A 17112-nucleotide genomic window follows, 5' to 3' on the forward strand; every position below is an offset into this window, starting at 1 on the left:
GACTGTCCCCTTATCTCAGATCTTTTGACAGACTTGCATTTCAGGCAATTAGTGCTGACTGTTAAATAACTCCACTGGAGTGAGCACAATGTTATCTAAATGGCACACATGAACAAACCGTACATGTTATTAGCTATTCACTGTGAGATAAGAGGTGAACTACAGAGTCTTACAAATCAGCCTATGAGCCTACCTAGGTTTAGCCTTTAACAAAAAATACCAAGAGAGCAAAGCAAATTTGATGATAAAAGTAAATTGGAAAGTTTTTTAAAAAAAATGATATGCCCTATCTGCATCATGAAAGTTTAATTTGGACTTTACTGTCCCTTTAATGGAAACGTTTCTATATGGGGCACATAAAATATTTGTATTCAACCGGTAACAGTGAAATGGGGAGGTGCAGAAAACAAGGTACAAAAGGACATCAATGAACCGAACGTGTTATTTTTACTTAAAGGGATATGAAACCCTAACCTTTTCTTTTGTGAATCTGACAGAGCACACCATTTTAAAAAAGTCACTACATGACAGGAATTAGTGCAAAACTGCTGCCATATAGTGCTTCAGAAATGAGCCGGCTCCTAAGCTTATGTTCCTGCTTTTCAACAAAAGATACCAAGAGAATGAGGAAAATTGATAATAGAACTAAATTAGAAAGTTGTTTAAAATTGCATACTCTATCTGAATCGTGAATGAAAAAAATTGTGGTTCATATGCCTTTTTAAAGGGACATAAAACGCCTTGTGATTGGAAGACTTTTCTTTTATCTTGTAATAGATTAAAATATCAGCGAAGTGCATTAACTCCCACTTGCCTTATTTAGAGGAGCCAATCTGGAATTGTTACATGGCTAACCTCTGTCATTTTGTTGGAATACCCTGCATGTTTTTGCAGAATGTATTCAGTCATCTCTACTGAGGCCAGTTAGGGACAGATATGTCTGCAGTGTGCGCATCCTATTGTCAGAATTGGAAACCCACAATTCACCGAGTTAAATTACAGGAAAAGTTCAAATTTTTTTACTATGCATAACTAAACTTTTTGTATTACAGGCAAAAAGTGTTTTATGGTCCCTTAACTGCATAAACGTTTAAATATTTGTTCATCCAGGGGATAGGCCACATTTGTCCTGGTCATTATCCTTCTCTTGGTTATAAAAAAAACAAAAAAACAAAAACAAAACGGTCTCATAGTCTAACATGTAGTAATAAGCACCTGTTGTGTTTAATGTAAAGTACAAATATATACCCTATAAAAGATCTGTCTGGATTTCCCAGTTCCATTTTTCCATTTCTCCTACATTGGTGTGTCCGGTCCACGGCTTCATCCTTACTTGTGGGATATTCTCTTCCCCTACAGGAAATGGCAAAGAGAGCACACAGCAAGAGCTGTCCATATAGCCCCCCCTCTGGCTCCGCCCCCCAGTCATTCTCTTTGCCGCTCTGAACAAGTAGCATCTCCACGGGGATGGTAAAGAGTATGTGGTGTTAGTTGTAGTTTTATTTCTTCTATCAAGAGTTTGTTATTTTAAAATAGTGCCGGTTTGTACTATTTACTCTACAACAGAAAGTGAAGAAGATTTCTGTTAAAAGAGGAGTATGATTTTAGCACCAGTAACTAAAATCCATTGCTGTTCCCACGCAGGACTGTTGTAACCAGAGAACTTCAGTTGGGGGGAGCAGTTTGCAGACTTATCTGCTTCAGGTATGACCAGTCTAATTTCTAACAAGACATAGTAATGCTAGAAGAATGTCAGTTTTCCCTTATGGGATCGGTAAGCCATTTTCTTAGACTCAGTAACAGAATTAGGCTTATAAAATTGGGCTCAATGCTGGTTGACACTTCTGTGGGCTAAATCGATTAGTTTTTATCATATTTATGTGACATTTGGAGTGTTTTGTGAACTTTTAAACACTTTTGGGAACGTTTATTGCGCCTGGCAGTTGGTTAGACGCCTAATCTAGTCAGAAAGGCCCCTTCACTCTGGTATGCAGAAGGAGGAGGCCTAATTTTTGCGCCTCAGTTGCGCAGTTACTTCCATAGGCAGTGCATGCAGCGTCATGTGAGAGGGTCCTGTAGCTGAGAAAAGGACTCAGAAAGGCTTATTACTGTGGAGAATAACCCCTAAAGGAAGGTAAAAGCCGCAGCAAGGCTGTGGCAGGGACTGTAGTGTGGTTAAAGCAGTAATTTGTACTTTTTACTCCGGTTTGCTCATTTTTGGGGTTAGAGACTTGAAATTTGGGGTGCAATACTTCCAAGGCATTAAGACACTAGGGTGTAATTTTCATAAAGATCGGACGTTTCTTTGATAGTTTTTCGATCTTTCAGAAATAAAGTGTGCTCTTTTTATTATTTAAAGAGACAGTAATGTTTTTTGTTTAAATTTAATTTATTGCATTAATAGCCTGCCTAAATCTGTCTAACATGTCTGTACCTTCAGATAGCATATGTTCTGTGTGTATGAAAGCCAAGGTGGTTCCCCCATTGACGATAATTTATCTGTTATACCCTCACATCAATCTGAGTTGGCAGTGAGGGAGGGTCTGTCTGAGGGAGAAATTTCTGATTCAGGAAAAGTTTCTCAGCAGGCAGAACCTGATATCGTGGCATTTAAATTTAAGCTAGAACATCTCCGCGCCCTGCTTAAGCAGGTGCTAGCTACTCTAGATGATTGTGATTCTTTGGTGATTCCAGAGAAGTTGTGCAAAATGGACAAATTCTTAGAGGTCCCAGTGCACGCTGATGCTTTTCCGATACCCAAGAGGGTGGCGGACATAGTGACTAAGGAGTGGGAGAAGCCAGGTGTACCTTTTGTTCCCCCTCCTATATTTAAGAAAATGTTCCCCATTGTCGACCCCAGAAGGGACGCATGGCAAACGGTCCCTAAGGTAGAGGGGGCAGTTTCAACGTTAGCCAAGCGCACAACTAGTCCTATTGAGGACAGTTGCGCTTTCAAAGATCCTATGGATAAAAAATTGGAAGGATTGCTTAAAAAGATATTTGTTCAGCAAGGTTTCCTTCTTCAACCAATTTCGTGCATTATTCCTGTCACCACGGCGGTGTCTTTTTGGTTCGAGGAACTAGAAAATTTGCTCCAAAAGTAGACTCCATATGATGAAGTCATGGACAGAATTCACGCACTAAAGTTGGCTAATTCCTTTATTTTGGATGCCGCTTTTCAATTAGCAAAATTAGCGGCGAAAAATTCAGGTTTTGCAATAGTGGCGCGCAGGGCGCTTTGGCTAAAATCTTGGTCGGCGGATGTGTCGTCAAAAACAAAATTGCTTAATATTCCTTTCAAGGGTAAGACCCTTTTTGGGCCAGAATTGAAGGAGATTATTTCAGACATCACTAGGGGAAAGGGCCATGCCCTCCCACAGGATAGGCCTTTCAAGGCTAAGAATAAATCTAATTTTCGTTCCTTTCGCAATTTCAGGAACGGACCGGCTCCTAACTCTGCAGCCTCTAGACAAGAGGGTAACGCTTCCCAGCCTAAACCAGCATGGAAACCATTGCAAGGCTGGAACAAGGGTAAACAGGCCAAGAAGCCTGCTGCTGCTACCAAGACAGCATGAAGGGGTAGCCCCCGATCCGGGACCGGATCTAGTAGGGGGCAGACTTTCTCTCTTTGCTCAGGCTTGGGCAAGAGATGTTCCGGATCCCTGGGCACTAGAAATAGTCTCTCAGGGGTATCTTCTAGAGTTCAAGGAACTTCCTCCAAGGGGAAGGTTCCACATGTCTCGCTTATCTTCAGACCAGATAAAGAGACAGGCATTCTTACATTGCGTAGGAGACCTATTAAAGATGGGAGTGATACACCCAGTTCCAACAGCGGAACAAGGTCTGGGTTTTTACTCAAACCTGTTTGTAGTTCCCAAAAAAGAGGGAACCTTCAGGCCAATTCTGGATTTAAAAATTCTAAACAAATTCCTCAGAGTTCCATCATTCAAAATGGAAACCATTCGGACGATTTTACCAACAATCCAGGAGGGTCAATATATGACTACCGTGGACTTAAAGGATGCGTACCTGCATATTCCTATCCACAAAGATCACCATCAGTTCCTGAGGTTCGCCTTTCTGGACAAACATTTCCAGTTCGTGGCTCTTCCATTCGGTTTAGCCACTGCTCCCAGAATTTTCACAAAGGTGCTAGGGTCCCTTCTAGCGGTTCTAAGGCCGAGGGGCATTGCTGTAGCACCTTACCTAGACGACATTCTAATCCAAGCGTCGTCTCTTTCCAAAGCAAGGGCTCATACAGACATTGTCTTAGCCTTTCTCAGGTCTCACGGGTGGAAGGTGAACATAGAAAAGAGTTCCCTGTCCCCGTCCACAAGGGTTCCTTTTCTGGGAACAATAATAGATTCTGTAGAAATGAAGATATTTCTGACAGAGGTCAGAAAGTTAAAGCTTCTAAACGCTTGTCAAGTTCTTCATTCTATTCCTCAGCCTTCCATAGCTCAGTGCATGGAGGTAATAGGATTAATGGTTGCAGCAATGGACGTGGTTCCTTTTGCTCGAATTCATCTAAGACCATTGCAACTGTGCATGCTCAAACAGTGGAATGGGGATTATGCAGACTTGTCTCCCCAGATTCAAGTAGACCAGGTAACCAGAGACTCACTCCGCTGGTAGTTGACTCAGGATCACCTGTCTCAGGGAATGAGTTTCCGCAGACCAGAGTGGGTCATCGTCACGACCGACGCCAGTCTCTTAGGCTGGGGCGCGGTCTGGGACTCCCTTAAAGCTCAGGGTCTATGGTCTCGGGAAGAGTCTCTTCTCCCGATAAACATTTTGGAACTGAGAGCGATATTCAATGCGCTCCTGGCTTGGCCTCAACTAGCGAAGGCCAGATTCATAAGATTTCAGTCGGACAACATGACGACTGTAGCGTACATCAATCATCAGGGGGGAACAAAAGAGTTCCTTGGCGATGAGAGAGGTATCCAAGATCATCAAATGGGCGGAGGATCACTCCTGCCATCTATCTGCAATTCACATCCCAGGAGTAGACAACTGGGAGGCGGATTATTTGAGTCGTCAGACTTTCCATCCGGGGGAGTGGGAACTCCACCCGGAGGTCTTTGCCCAGTTAACTCAACTATGGGGCACTCCAGATATGGATCTGATGGTGTCTCGTCAGAACTCCAAGGTTCCTCGATACGGGTCCAGATCCAGAAATCCCAAGGCGAAACTAGTGGATGCATTGGTGGCGCCTTGGTCGTTCAATCTAGCTTATGTGTTTCCACGTTCCCTCTCCTTCCCAGGCTTGTAGCCAGGATGAAACAGGAGAAGGCCTCTGTGATTCTGATAGCTCCTGCGTGGCCACGCAGGACTTGGTATGCAGACCTGGTGAATATGTCATCGGCTCCACCATGGAAGCTACCTTTGAGACAGGATCTTCTAGTACAAGGTCCATTCGAACATCCAAATCTAGTCTCTCTGCAACTGACTGCTTGGAAATTGAACGCTTGATTCTATCTAAGCGTGGGTTTTCAGATTCGGTTATAGATACTCTGATTCAGGCCAGGAAGCCTGTGACTAGGAAAATTTACCATAAGATATGGAAAAAATATATCTGTTGGTGCGACTCCAAGGGATACTCTTGGAGTAAAATTAAAATTCTGAGGATACTTTCCTTTCTCCAAGAGGGTTTGGATAAAGGTTTGTCAGCTAGTTCTCTAAAAGGACAGATATCTGCTCTGTCTGTTTTGTTGCACAAACGTCTGACAGCCGTGCCAGATGTACAGGTGTTTGTACAGGCTTTAGTCAGAATCAAGCCTGTCTACAGACCTTTGACTCCTCCATGGAGTCTAAATTTAGTTCTTTCAGTTCTTCAAGGGGTTCCGTTTGAACCCTTACATTCCATAGATATTAAGTTACTATCTTGGAAAATTCTGATTTTGGTTGCTATTTCTTCTGCAAGAAGAGTTTCTGAATTGTCTGCTTAGCAGTGTGTTTCACCCTATCTGGTATTCCATACAGATAAGGTAGTTTTACGTACAAAGCCTGGTTTTCTTCCAAAAGTGGTTTCCAACAGGAATATTAACCAGGAAATAGTGGTTCCTTCTCTGTGTCCGAATCCAGTTTCGAAGAAGGAACGTTTGTTACATAATTTAGATGTAGTTCGTGCTTTGAAATTCTATTTGGAAGCAACGAAGGATTTCAGACAGACATCTTCTTTGTTTGTCGTCTATTCTGGTAAGAGGAGAGGTCAGAAAGCTACCTCTCTTTCCTTTTGGCTGAAAAGCATCATCCGTTTGGCCTATGAGACTGCCGGCCGGCAGCCTCCTGAACGAATTACAGCTCACTCTACTAGAGCTGTGGCTTCCACATGGGCTTTCAAGAATGAGGCTTCTGTTGAACAGATCTGTAAGGCAGCGACTTGGTCTTCTCTGCATACTTTTGCCAAATTTTACAAATTCGATACTTATGCTTCTTTGGAGGCTGTTTTTGGGAGAAAGGTTTTGCAAGCAGTGGTGCCTTCCGTTTAGGTTACCTGACTGTTTCCCTCCCTTCATCCGTGTCCTAAAGCTTTGGTATTGGTTCCCACAAGTAAGGATGAAGCCGTGGACCGGACACACCAATGTAGGAGAAAACAGAATTTATGCTTACCTGATAAATTTCTTTCTCCTACGGTGTGTCCGGTCCTCGGCCGCCCTGGCTTTTAGTCTGGTTTAAAATTTTTATTTTTCTTTACACTACAGTCACCACGGCTCCTTATGGTTTCTCCTTTTTCTCCTAACCGTCGGTCGAATGACTGGGGGGCGGAGCCAGAGGGGGGGCTATATGGACAGCTCTTGCTGTGTGCTCTCTTTGCCATTTCCTGTAGGGGAAGAGAATATCCCACAAGTAAGGATGAAGCCGTGGACCGGACACACAGTAGGAGAAAGAAATTTATCAGGTAAGCATAAATTCTGTTTTCTCCTCCCTTTTGTCACTTTTTGCCTAGAATCAGCTGGCTCAAGCTTATGTGTAATTTAATATCTTCTTTCTTCTACCATAGCACAACACCATGGAGTCCTTATTACAGCGAGGGGAGAAACTGGATGATTTAGTTAGTAAATCTGAGGTGCTGGGAACTCAGTCCAAGGCCTTCTACAAAACCGTGAGTGAAACCCACCAGAGCTATATAATGTAGTGAATAAGTCTTATTGGAATGGTCCTGTGATTCAGTAGGAAATGGGTCGCAAACTATGCCATGCTTGGCATGTGTAAAGTTACTTATAATACCGTGTGGAAGTGCTGCACTGATGGGAACCTTGATGGGTAACTGCTGCAGATCCAGGGGTCTTTTGTGACGTGGGTGTGTTGCTGATAAAAGGGCTGCAGGGACAGGAGGCTGATGTGATGTGGGTGTGCTGCTGACAGGCACTGCAAGGGTGAGGGGATGATGTGATGTGGGTGTGCTGCTAACAGGCACTGCAAGGGTGAGGGAATGATGTGATGTGGGTGTGCTGCTGACAGAGGCACTGCAAGTTTGAGGGGATGATGTGATGTGGGTGTGCTGCTGACAGAGGCACTGCAAGGGTGAGGGGATGATGTGATGTGGGTGTGCTGCTAACAGGAACTGCAAGGGTGAGGGAATGATGTGATGTGGGTGTGCTGCTGACAGAGGCACTGCAAGGGTGAGGGGATGATGTGATGTGGGTGTGCTGCTAACAGGAACTGCAAGGGTGAGGGAATGATGTGATGTGGGTGTGCTGCTGACAGAGGCACTGCAAGTTTGAGGGGATGATGTGATGTGGGTGTGCTGCTGACAGAGGCACTGCAAGGGTGAGGGGATGATGTGATGTGGGTGTGCTGCTAACAGGAACTGCAAGGGTGAGGGAATGATGTGATGTGGGTGTGCTGCTGACAGAGGCACTGCAAGGGTGAGGGGATGATGTGATGTGGGTGTGCTGCTGACAGGCACTGCAAGTTTGAGGGGATGATGTGATGTGGGTGTGCTGCTGACAGGCACTGCAAGTTTGAGGGGATGATGTGATGTGGGTGTGCTGCTGACAGGCACTGCAAGGGTGAGGGGATGATGTGATGTGGGTGTGCTGCTGACAGAGGCACTGCAAGGGTGAGGGGATGATAGAGGCACTGCAAGGGTGAGGGGATGATGTGATGTGGGTGTGCTGCTGACAGAGGCACTGCAAGGGTGAGGGGATGATGTGATGTGGGTGTGCTGCTGACAGAGGCACTGCAAGTTTGAGGGGATGATGTGATGTCGGTGTGCTGCTGATAGGCACTGCAAGTTTGAGGGGATGATGTGATGTGGGTGCGCTGCTGATGGGCACTGCAACGGTGAGGGGATGATGTGATGTGGGTGCGCTGCTGATGGGCACTGCAACGGTGAGGGGATGATGTGATGTGGGTGCGCTGCTGATGGGCACTGCAAGGGTGAGGGGATGATGTGATGTGGGTGCACTGCTGATGGGCACTGCAAGGGTGAGGGGGTGATGTGGGTGCGCTGCTGACAGGCACTGCAAGGGTGAGGGGATGATGTGATGTGGGTGTTTTGCTGACAGGCACTGCAAGGGTGAGGGAATGATGTGATGTGGGTGTGCTGCTAACAGGCACTGCAAGTTTGAGGGGATGATGTGATGTGGGTGTGCTGCTAACAGGCACTGCAAGGGTGAGGGGATGATGTGATGTGGGTGTGCTGCTGACAGGCACTGCAAGGGTGAGGGGATGATGTGATGTGGGTGTGCTGCTGACAGAGGCACTGCAAGGGTGAGGGGATGATGGAGGCACTGCAAGGGTGAGGGGATGATGTGATGTGGGTGCGCTGCTGATTGGGCACTCCAACGGTGAGGGGATGATGTGATGTGGGTGCGCTGCTGATGGGCACTGCAACGGTGAGGGGATGATGTGATGTGGGTGCGCTGCTGATGGGCACTGCAACGGTGAGGGGATGATGTGATGTGGGTGCGCTGCTGATGGGCACTGCAACGGTGAGGGGATGATGTGATGTGGGTGCGCTGCTGATGGGCACTGCAAGGGTGAGGGGATGATGTGATGTGGGTGCACTGCTGATGGGCACTGCAAGGGTGAGGGGGTGATGTGGGTGCACTGCTGATGGGCACTGCAAGGGTGAGGGGGTGATGTGGGTGCGCTGCTGACAGGCACTGCAAGTTTGAGGGGATGATGTGATGTGGGTGTGCTGCTGACAGGCACTGCAAGTTTGAGGGGATGATGTGATGTGGGTGTGCTGCTGACAGGCACTGCAAGGGTGAGGGGATGATGTGATGTGGGTGTGCTGCTGACAGAGGCACTGCAAGGGTGAGGGGATGATAGAGGCACTGCAAGGGTGAGGGGATGATGTGATGTGGGTGTGCTGCTGACAGAGGCACTGCAAGTTTGAGGGGATGATGTGATGTGGGTGTGCTGCTGACAGGCACTGCAAGTTTGAGGGGATGATGTGATGTGGGTGTGCTGCTGACAGGCACTGCAAGGGTGAGGGGATGATGTGATGTGGGTGTGCTGCTGACAGAGGCACTGCAAGGGTGAGGGGATGATAGAGGCACTGCAAGGGTGAGGGGATGATGTGATGTGGGTGTGCTGCTGACAGAGGCACTGCAAGGGTGAGGGGATGATGTGATGTGGGTGTGCTGCTGACAGAGGCACTGCAAGTTTGAGGGGATGATGTGATGTCGGTGTGCTGCTGATAGGCACTGCAAGTTTGAGGGGATGATGTGATGTGGGTGCGCTGCTGATGGGCACTGCAACGGTGAGGGGATGATGTGATGTGGGTGCGCTGCTGATGGGCACTGCAACGGTGAGGGGATGATGTGATGTGGGTGCGCTGCTGATGGGCACTGCAAGGGTGAGGGGATGATGTGATGTGGGTGCACTGCTGATGGGCACTGCAAGGGTGAGGGGGTGATGTGGGTGCGCTGCTGACAGGCACTGCAAGGGTGAGGGGATGATGTGATGTGGGTGTTTTGCTGACAGGCACTGCAAGGGTGAGGGAATGATGTGATGTGGGTGTGCTGCTAACAGGCACTGCAAGTTTGAGGGGATGATGTGATGTGGGTGTGCTGCTAACAGGCACTGCAAGGGTGAGGGAATGATGTGATGTGGGTGTGCTGCTGACAGGCACTGCAAGGGTGAGGGGATGATGTGATGTGGGTGTGCTGCTGACAGAGGCACTGCAAGGGTGAGGGGATGATGGAGGCACTGCAAGGGTGAGGGGATGATGTGATGTGGGTGCGCTGCTGATTGGGCACTCCAACGGTGAGGGGATGATGTGATGTGGGTGCGCTGCTGATGGGCACTGCAACGGTGAGGGGATGATGTGATGTGGGTGCGCTGCTGATGGGCACTGCAACGGTGAGGGGATGATGTGATGTGGGTGCGCTGCTGATGGGCACTGCAACGGTGAGGGGATGATGTGATGTGGGTGCGCTGCTGATGGGCACTGCAAGGGTGAGGGGATGATGTGATGTGGGTGCACTGCTGATGGGCACTGCAAGGGTGAGGGGGTGATGTGGGTGCACTGCTGATGGGCACTGCAAGGGTGAGGGGGTGATGTGGGTGCGCTGCTGACAGGCACTGCAAGGGTGAGGGGGTGATGTGGGTGCGCTGCTGACAGGCACTGCAAGGGTGAGGGGGTGATGTGGGTGCGCTGCTGACAGGCACTGCAAGTTTGAGGGGATGATGTGATGTGGGTGTGCTGCTGACAGGCACTGAAAGTTTGAGGGGATGATGTGATGTGGGTGTGCTGCTGACAGGCACTGAAAGTTTGAGGGGATGATGTGATGTGGGTGTGCTGCTGACAGAGGCACTGCAAGTTTGAGGGGATGATGTGATGTGGGTGTGCTGCTGACAGGCACTGCAAGTTTGAGGGAATGATGTGATGTGGGTGTGCTGCTGACAGGCACTGCAAGGGTGAGGGGATGATGTGATGTGGGTGTGCTGCTGACAGAGGCACTGCAAGGGGGAGGGAATGATGTGATGTGGGTGTGCTGCTGACAGAGGCACTGCAAGGGTGAGGGGATGATAGAGGCACTGCAAGGGTGAGGGGATGATGTGATGTGGGTGCGCTGCTGATGGGCACTGCAAGGGTGAGGGGATGATGTGATGTGGGTGCGCTGCTGATGGGCACTGCAAGGGTGAGGGGATGATGTGATGTGGGTGCGCTGCTGATGGGCACTGCAAGGGTGAGGGGATGATGTGATGTGGGTGCGCTGCAAGGGTGAGGGGATGATGTGATGTGGGTGTGCTGCTGATGGGCACTGCAAGGGTGAGGGGATGATAGAGGGGATGCTGTGATGTGGGTGTGCTGATGACGGGCACTGCAAGGGTGAGGGGATGATGTGATGTGGGTGTGCTGCTGACAGAGGCACTGCAAGGGTGAGGGGATGCTGTGATGTGGGTGCGCTGCTGACGTGCACTGCAAGGGTGAGGGGATGATGTGATGTGGGTGTGCTGCTGACAGGCACTGCAAGGGTGAGGGGATGATGGAGGCACTGCAAGGGTGAGGGGATGATGTGATGTGGGTGTGCTGCTGACAGGCACTGCAAGGGTGAGGGAATGATGTGATGTGCTGCTGACGGCACTGCAAGGGTGAGGGGATGATGTGATGTGGGTGTGCTGCTGACAGAGGCATTGCAAGGGTGAGGGGATGATGTGATGTGGGTGTGCTGCTGACGGGCACTGCAAGGGTGAGGGGATTATGTGATGTGGGTGTGCTGCTGACAGAGGCACTGCAAGGGTGAGGGGATGATGTGATGTGGGTGTGCTGCTGACAGAGGCACTGCAAGGGTGAGGGGATGATAGAGGCACTGCAAGGGTGAGGGGATGATGTGATGTGGGTGTGCTGCTGATGGGCACTGCAAGGGTGAGGGGATGATAGAGGCACTGCAAGGGTGAGGGGGTGATGTGGGTGTGCTGCTGACAGAGGCACTGCAAGGGTGAGGGGATGCTGTGATGTGGGTGCGCTGCTGACGGGCACTGCAAGGGTGAGGGGATGATGTGATGTGGGTGTGCTGCTGACAGGCACTGCAAGGGTGAGGGGATGATGGAGGCACTGCAAGGGTGAGGGAATGATGTGATGTGGGTGTGCTGATGACGGGCACTGCAAGGGTGAGGGGATGATGTGATGTGGGTGTGCTGCTGACAGAGGCACTGCAAGGGTGAGGGGATGCTGTGATGTGGGTGCGCTGCTGACGTGCACTGCAAGGGTGAGGGGATGATGTGATGTGGGTGTGCTGCTGACAGGCACTGCAAGGGTGAGGGGATGATGGAGGCACTGCAAGGGTGAGGGGATGATGTGATGTGGGTGTGCTGCTGACAGGCACTGCAAGGGTGAGGGGATGATGGAGGCACTGCAAGGGTGAGGGGATGATGTGATGTGGGTGTGCTGCTGACGGGCACTGCAAGGGTGAGGGGATGATGTGATGTGGGTGTGCTGCTGACAGAGGCATTGCAAGGGTGAGGGGATGATGTGATGTGGGTGTGCTGCTGACGGGCACTGCAAGGGTGAGGGGATGATGTGATGTGGGTGTGCTGCTGACAGGCACTGCAAGGGTGAGGGAATGATGTGATGTGGGTGTGCTGCTGACAGAGGCACTGCAAGGGTGAGGGGATGCTGTGATGTGGGTGCGCTGCTGACGGGCACTGCAAGGGTGAGGGGATGATGTGATGTGGGTGTGCTGCTGACAGGCACTGCAAGGGTGAGGGGATGATGGAGGCACTGCAAGGGTGAGGGAATGATGTGATGTGGGTGTGCTGATGACGGGCACTGCAAGGGTGAGGGGATGATGTGATGTGGGTGTGCTGCTGACAGAGGCACTGCAAGGGTGAGGGGATGCTGTGATGTGGGTGCGCTGCTGACGTGCACTGCAAGGGTGAGGGGATGATGTGATGTGGGTGTGCTGCTGACAGGCACTGCAAGGGTGAGGGGATGATGGAGGCACTGCAAGGGTGAGGGGATGATGTGATGTGGGTGTGCTGCTGACAGGCACTGCAAGGGTGAGGGGATGATGGAGGCACTGCAAGGGTGAGGGGATGATGTGATGTGGGTGTGCTGCTGACAGGCACTGCAAGGGTGAGGGGATGATGGAGGCACTGCAAGGGTGAGGGAATGATGTGATGTGGGTGTGCTGCTGACGGGCACTGCAAGGGTGAGGGGATGATGTGATGTGGGTGTGCTGCTGACAGAGGCATTGCAAGGGTGAGGGGATGATGTGATGTGGGTGTGCTGCTGACGGGCACTGCAAGGGTGAGGGGATGATGTGATGTGGGTGTGCTGCTGACAGGCACTGCAAGGGTAAGGGGATGATAGAGGCACTGCAAGGGTGAGGGGATGATGTATTGAGGCCTATTTATCAAATGTCAGTCCGACCTGATCCGACAGTGCGGATCAGGTCCGACAGACATCGCTGAATGCAGAGAGCAATACGCTCTCCGTATTCAGCATTGCACCAGCAGCTCTTGTGAGCTTCTTGTGCAACGCCGCCCCCTGCAGACTCGCGGCCAATTGTACTCGATCGGGTTGAATTGTGGCGATCTCTGTCCGCCTGCTCAGAGCAGGAGGACAGGGTTAAGAAGCAGCGGTCTTTAGACCGCTGCTTCATAACTGCTGTTTCTGGCGAGTCTGAAGCGCCCTCAAGCTCCGTTTGGAGCTTGATAAATTAGCCTCATTGTCTGCGTGTTGCTTAGAGAGGAGCTGCAGGTATAGTGTCCTTTGTAATGTGAGTGTGTTGCTTACAAAGACTCCACAGGTATGAGGGGATGATGTGATGTGGTTTTGTTACTGACAGAGGAGCTGCAGGGATCGGGGGCAATGTGATGTTGGTGGGTCTGACAAAATGGCTGCATGAACCGGAGGCTGATGTGGATGAGTTGCTGACAGAGGTGCTGCAGGGATGATGGGGTGATGTGGGTGGGTTGCTGACGGGTGCTGCAGGGATGAGGGGATGATGTGGGTGGGTTGCTGACGGGTGCTGCAGGGATGAGGGGATGATGTGGGTGGGTTGCTGACAGAGGTGCTGCAGGGATGAGGGGATTATGTGATGCGAGTATGTTGCTAACAAAGGAGCTGCAGGGATCAGGGGCAATGTGATGTGGGTGTGTTGCTGACTGAGGCGCTGCAGGGACGAAAGGATAATGTGGGTGTGTTAATAACGGAGCTGCAGAGATGAGGGGATGATGTGATGTTGAAGAGGTTGCTGACATAAGCACTGCAGGAACAGGGAGCTGATGTGGCTATGTAGCTGACCTCTTTTGTAAGTTAAATTCAGAGGATTTGTTTAGGGCTATATGATGCCATATGTCTAACCTAATAAACCTCCATATCCATTTTTACTGTTGTTTTTTCAGCTTCTCTCACTTTCCCTCCTTTGCAGGCTAGAAAGCAGAACTCGTGCTGTTCTGTCATGTGATCAGACATCGTCAGAGGAACAATGTTATAGGATGCAGGACAATGAACAAACTATCTCTGGGGGCTGAGGCACCAATCCAGCCATGTCCTACCCGTCTTTAGACCACTCCCACCAGAGGACGTTTTATGTCCTCCTTTGTTGTGGCAGCTTACACTCCCGAAGGGGTGTTTTTAACATTGTATGTTAATGTGTGGTATACATTTTTTGCAGGATACCCCCACTCCTCAATCCTTCCCAGAATATTCCCAGTTATAAGTCACTTTCCTTGGGATACAAAGGAATAATTTGAATTATTTTTTTTATCATTCCTTTCTTTGATGATAAAACATCGTACTTGTATTCTAATGATGTACATTAAGTCTGATTATAGACACGCTCATTTTATACTGTTGCTTTGTATAAGTGTATTACTCTGTATAAGTGTATTGTTATAGAATGAGCACAGCGCATTCTAATGGAGGATATTTCCTTACGATGATAAACAAATTGGTATACTGATGTTGAGTATCTATACTCTTATATGGAACGTCTTAAAAACACTGCACATGCTTCTGATTACAAAGGGTTACTGGCCATTTCTGCCAGGTACTATAACTCTTCAACTATCGTTACTGATGTCCGGTAATCGAGGTGCCAGGTCTCCCTGTGGGCTTAAAACATCTCATTTTGTGTTTTCGAATTTGGTCTTTTATGTTTTGGTGTCTTAAAGTGATGGTAAACTCTCCCCTTTATAAAATCAGATCTGGAATGTAAGCGCTATTTTAGATGAAGTTTAATTCATTAGCTGTAATGAAGATGCAGTATAACTTAGTTATTAATATAGATATGAAATTCAAATACTCCTCCGCCCACTTCAAAAGTAAACTTTTCTGTGAGCTAACAGATTGAATTGTTGTCCAATCAGCGCTCTCCCCATATGGCACTTTTGTTGTAGCTAGAGCATTGATTGGAAAGTAATTCAATCATTTAGCTGACAGGAAAATTGACTTTTGAAGTGGGTGGTGTAACGTGGGGTATTTAAATTTCATATCTATATTAATAACTAAGTTATAGCGCATCTTCATTGCACATGATGAATAAAACCCCATCTAAAATAGCGCTTACATTCCAGATCTGATTTTAAAAAGGGGAGAGTTTACCATTACTTTAAGAATCTATGGGTTGTTGCATTATGTCAGTATCCCTTTAAAAGTCCCTATACGGCCTTTAATCATGAGAGAATAGAGCAAATCTAAATTTTCATGACAAACATCCGGTTTCCAACCAAAAATGTAATTTGAACCCCAAAATGATCTCCCTGGGAGGGATGGGGTTAATCGTCTACCCTTCTCTTGTTCCACTGCGTGCTATTAACCCTTATTCCACCATTTTCTCATGTAATCATTTCTATTTTAAACCCTTAGTATTATGGGAAGGTGCTGGTCTGCTGGAGGATCCTGGGTAAGGCTGCCCATTTTGCAATACAAGAATCTGTACATCTGTCAGCAACCAGTTTCCCTGAGCTCTCCAGATTGCCTTTCCCTTCTCTGTTGAATAGTTAACCTATTAACAACCTTGTCTCAGCATCCTGCAAGCTCATCAGCGAGTTCAAATGGTTACCAAGCATTGGTGAGCATTGGGCCTAATGACATTGAAAAGGTTAATTCTGCATCCAGCATCTGTATAGATAAATTATTATTGTATTTCAGTGTTTTTTTTTTTTTGTTTGTTTGTTTTTTGCAAATCTTTCCAACAAAACTGTATTTTAATAAAGACTGACATTTATGTACCAAAATTTCTACTGGGAGATAAAATGCAGTGTGTAGATGTGTACAAAAATGTTGTGATGTTTTTTTGTTTCTTAAAGGGACACTAAACCCAAATTTTTTCTTTCATGAATAAGATAGAGCATGCAATTTGAACCAACTTTCTAATTTACTCCTATTATCAAATTGTCTTTGTTCTCTCGGTATCTTTATTTAAAAAGCAGGAATGTGATGCGCAGGAGCCGGCCCATTTTTGGTTGAGAACTTGGGTTATGCTTGCTTATTGGTGGGAAAATATAAGCCTCCAATAAGCAAGTGCTATCCATGGTGCTGAACCTAAAATGGGCTGGCTGCTAAGATTTACATTCCTGCTTTTAAAATAAAGATATCAAGAGAACAAAGACAAATTGATAATAGGAGTAAATTAGAAAGTTGCTTAAAATTGCATGCTCTATCTGAATCATGAAAGAAAATATTTTGGTTTAGTGTCCCTTTAAAGCACAACTAAATAAAAAGAAACACATTGTAGCCTTAGAAACGTTAAAGGGACACAAGTCAAAATAAACTTTGACGATTCAGATACATCATGCAGTTTTAAGGCACTTTCCAATTTACTTCCATTATCACATTTTGCACAGTCTTTTTATATTCACACTTTCTGGGAAACAAGTTCCTACTGAGCATGTGCACAAGCTCACAGGGTATACGTATACTAGTTTGTGGTTGGCTGATGTCTGTCACATGATATAGTGGGCCGGAAAATAGGGAAAAAATAGACAGAATTTTTTTTAAATCTAATGCTTGTGTGAAATTCAGAGTAGGCATTATTGCATTGTCTTTTTATGATACACTTGTTAATTATGCAATTCTACTGCATTGGTCCCTTTAATAGTATCCAGCTTAACCTTTCCAAAGAAGCTCTAGTACTAAGTAATAGTATAGGTCTCTGATAAAAGGGGGGCAGACACACTGGGCACATTTTGCACTTAGAT

The 17112-nt window shown here is 47.7% G+C and overlaps 1 protein-coding gene across 1 annotated transcript in view; it reads left to right on the top strand.

Moving 5' to 3' along the window:
• The window catches only part of YKT6 (YKT6 v-SNARE homolog), a 37041-nt gene extending 20892 nt beyond the window's left edge, over positions 1-16149 (top strand). The window contains exons 7-8 of the mRNA XM_053718142.1: positions 7007-7108; positions 14340-16149. Of these exons, the coding sequence (XP_053574117.1) occupies positions 7007-7108; positions 14340-14375 (138 nt within the window). The 3' untranslated portion in view covers positions 14376-16149. The remainder of the gene's footprint in view (positions 1-7006; positions 7109-14339) is intronic.
• Positions 16150-17112: the final 963 nt, after the last annotated feature.

Source organism: Bombina bombina, chromosome 6, assembly GCF_027579735.1.
Source record: "Bombina bombina isolate aBomBom1 chromosome 6, aBomBom1.pri, whole genome shotgun sequence".
Lineage (NCBI taxonomy): Eukaryota > Metazoa > Chordata > Amphibia > Anura > Bombinatoridae > Bombina > Bombina bombina.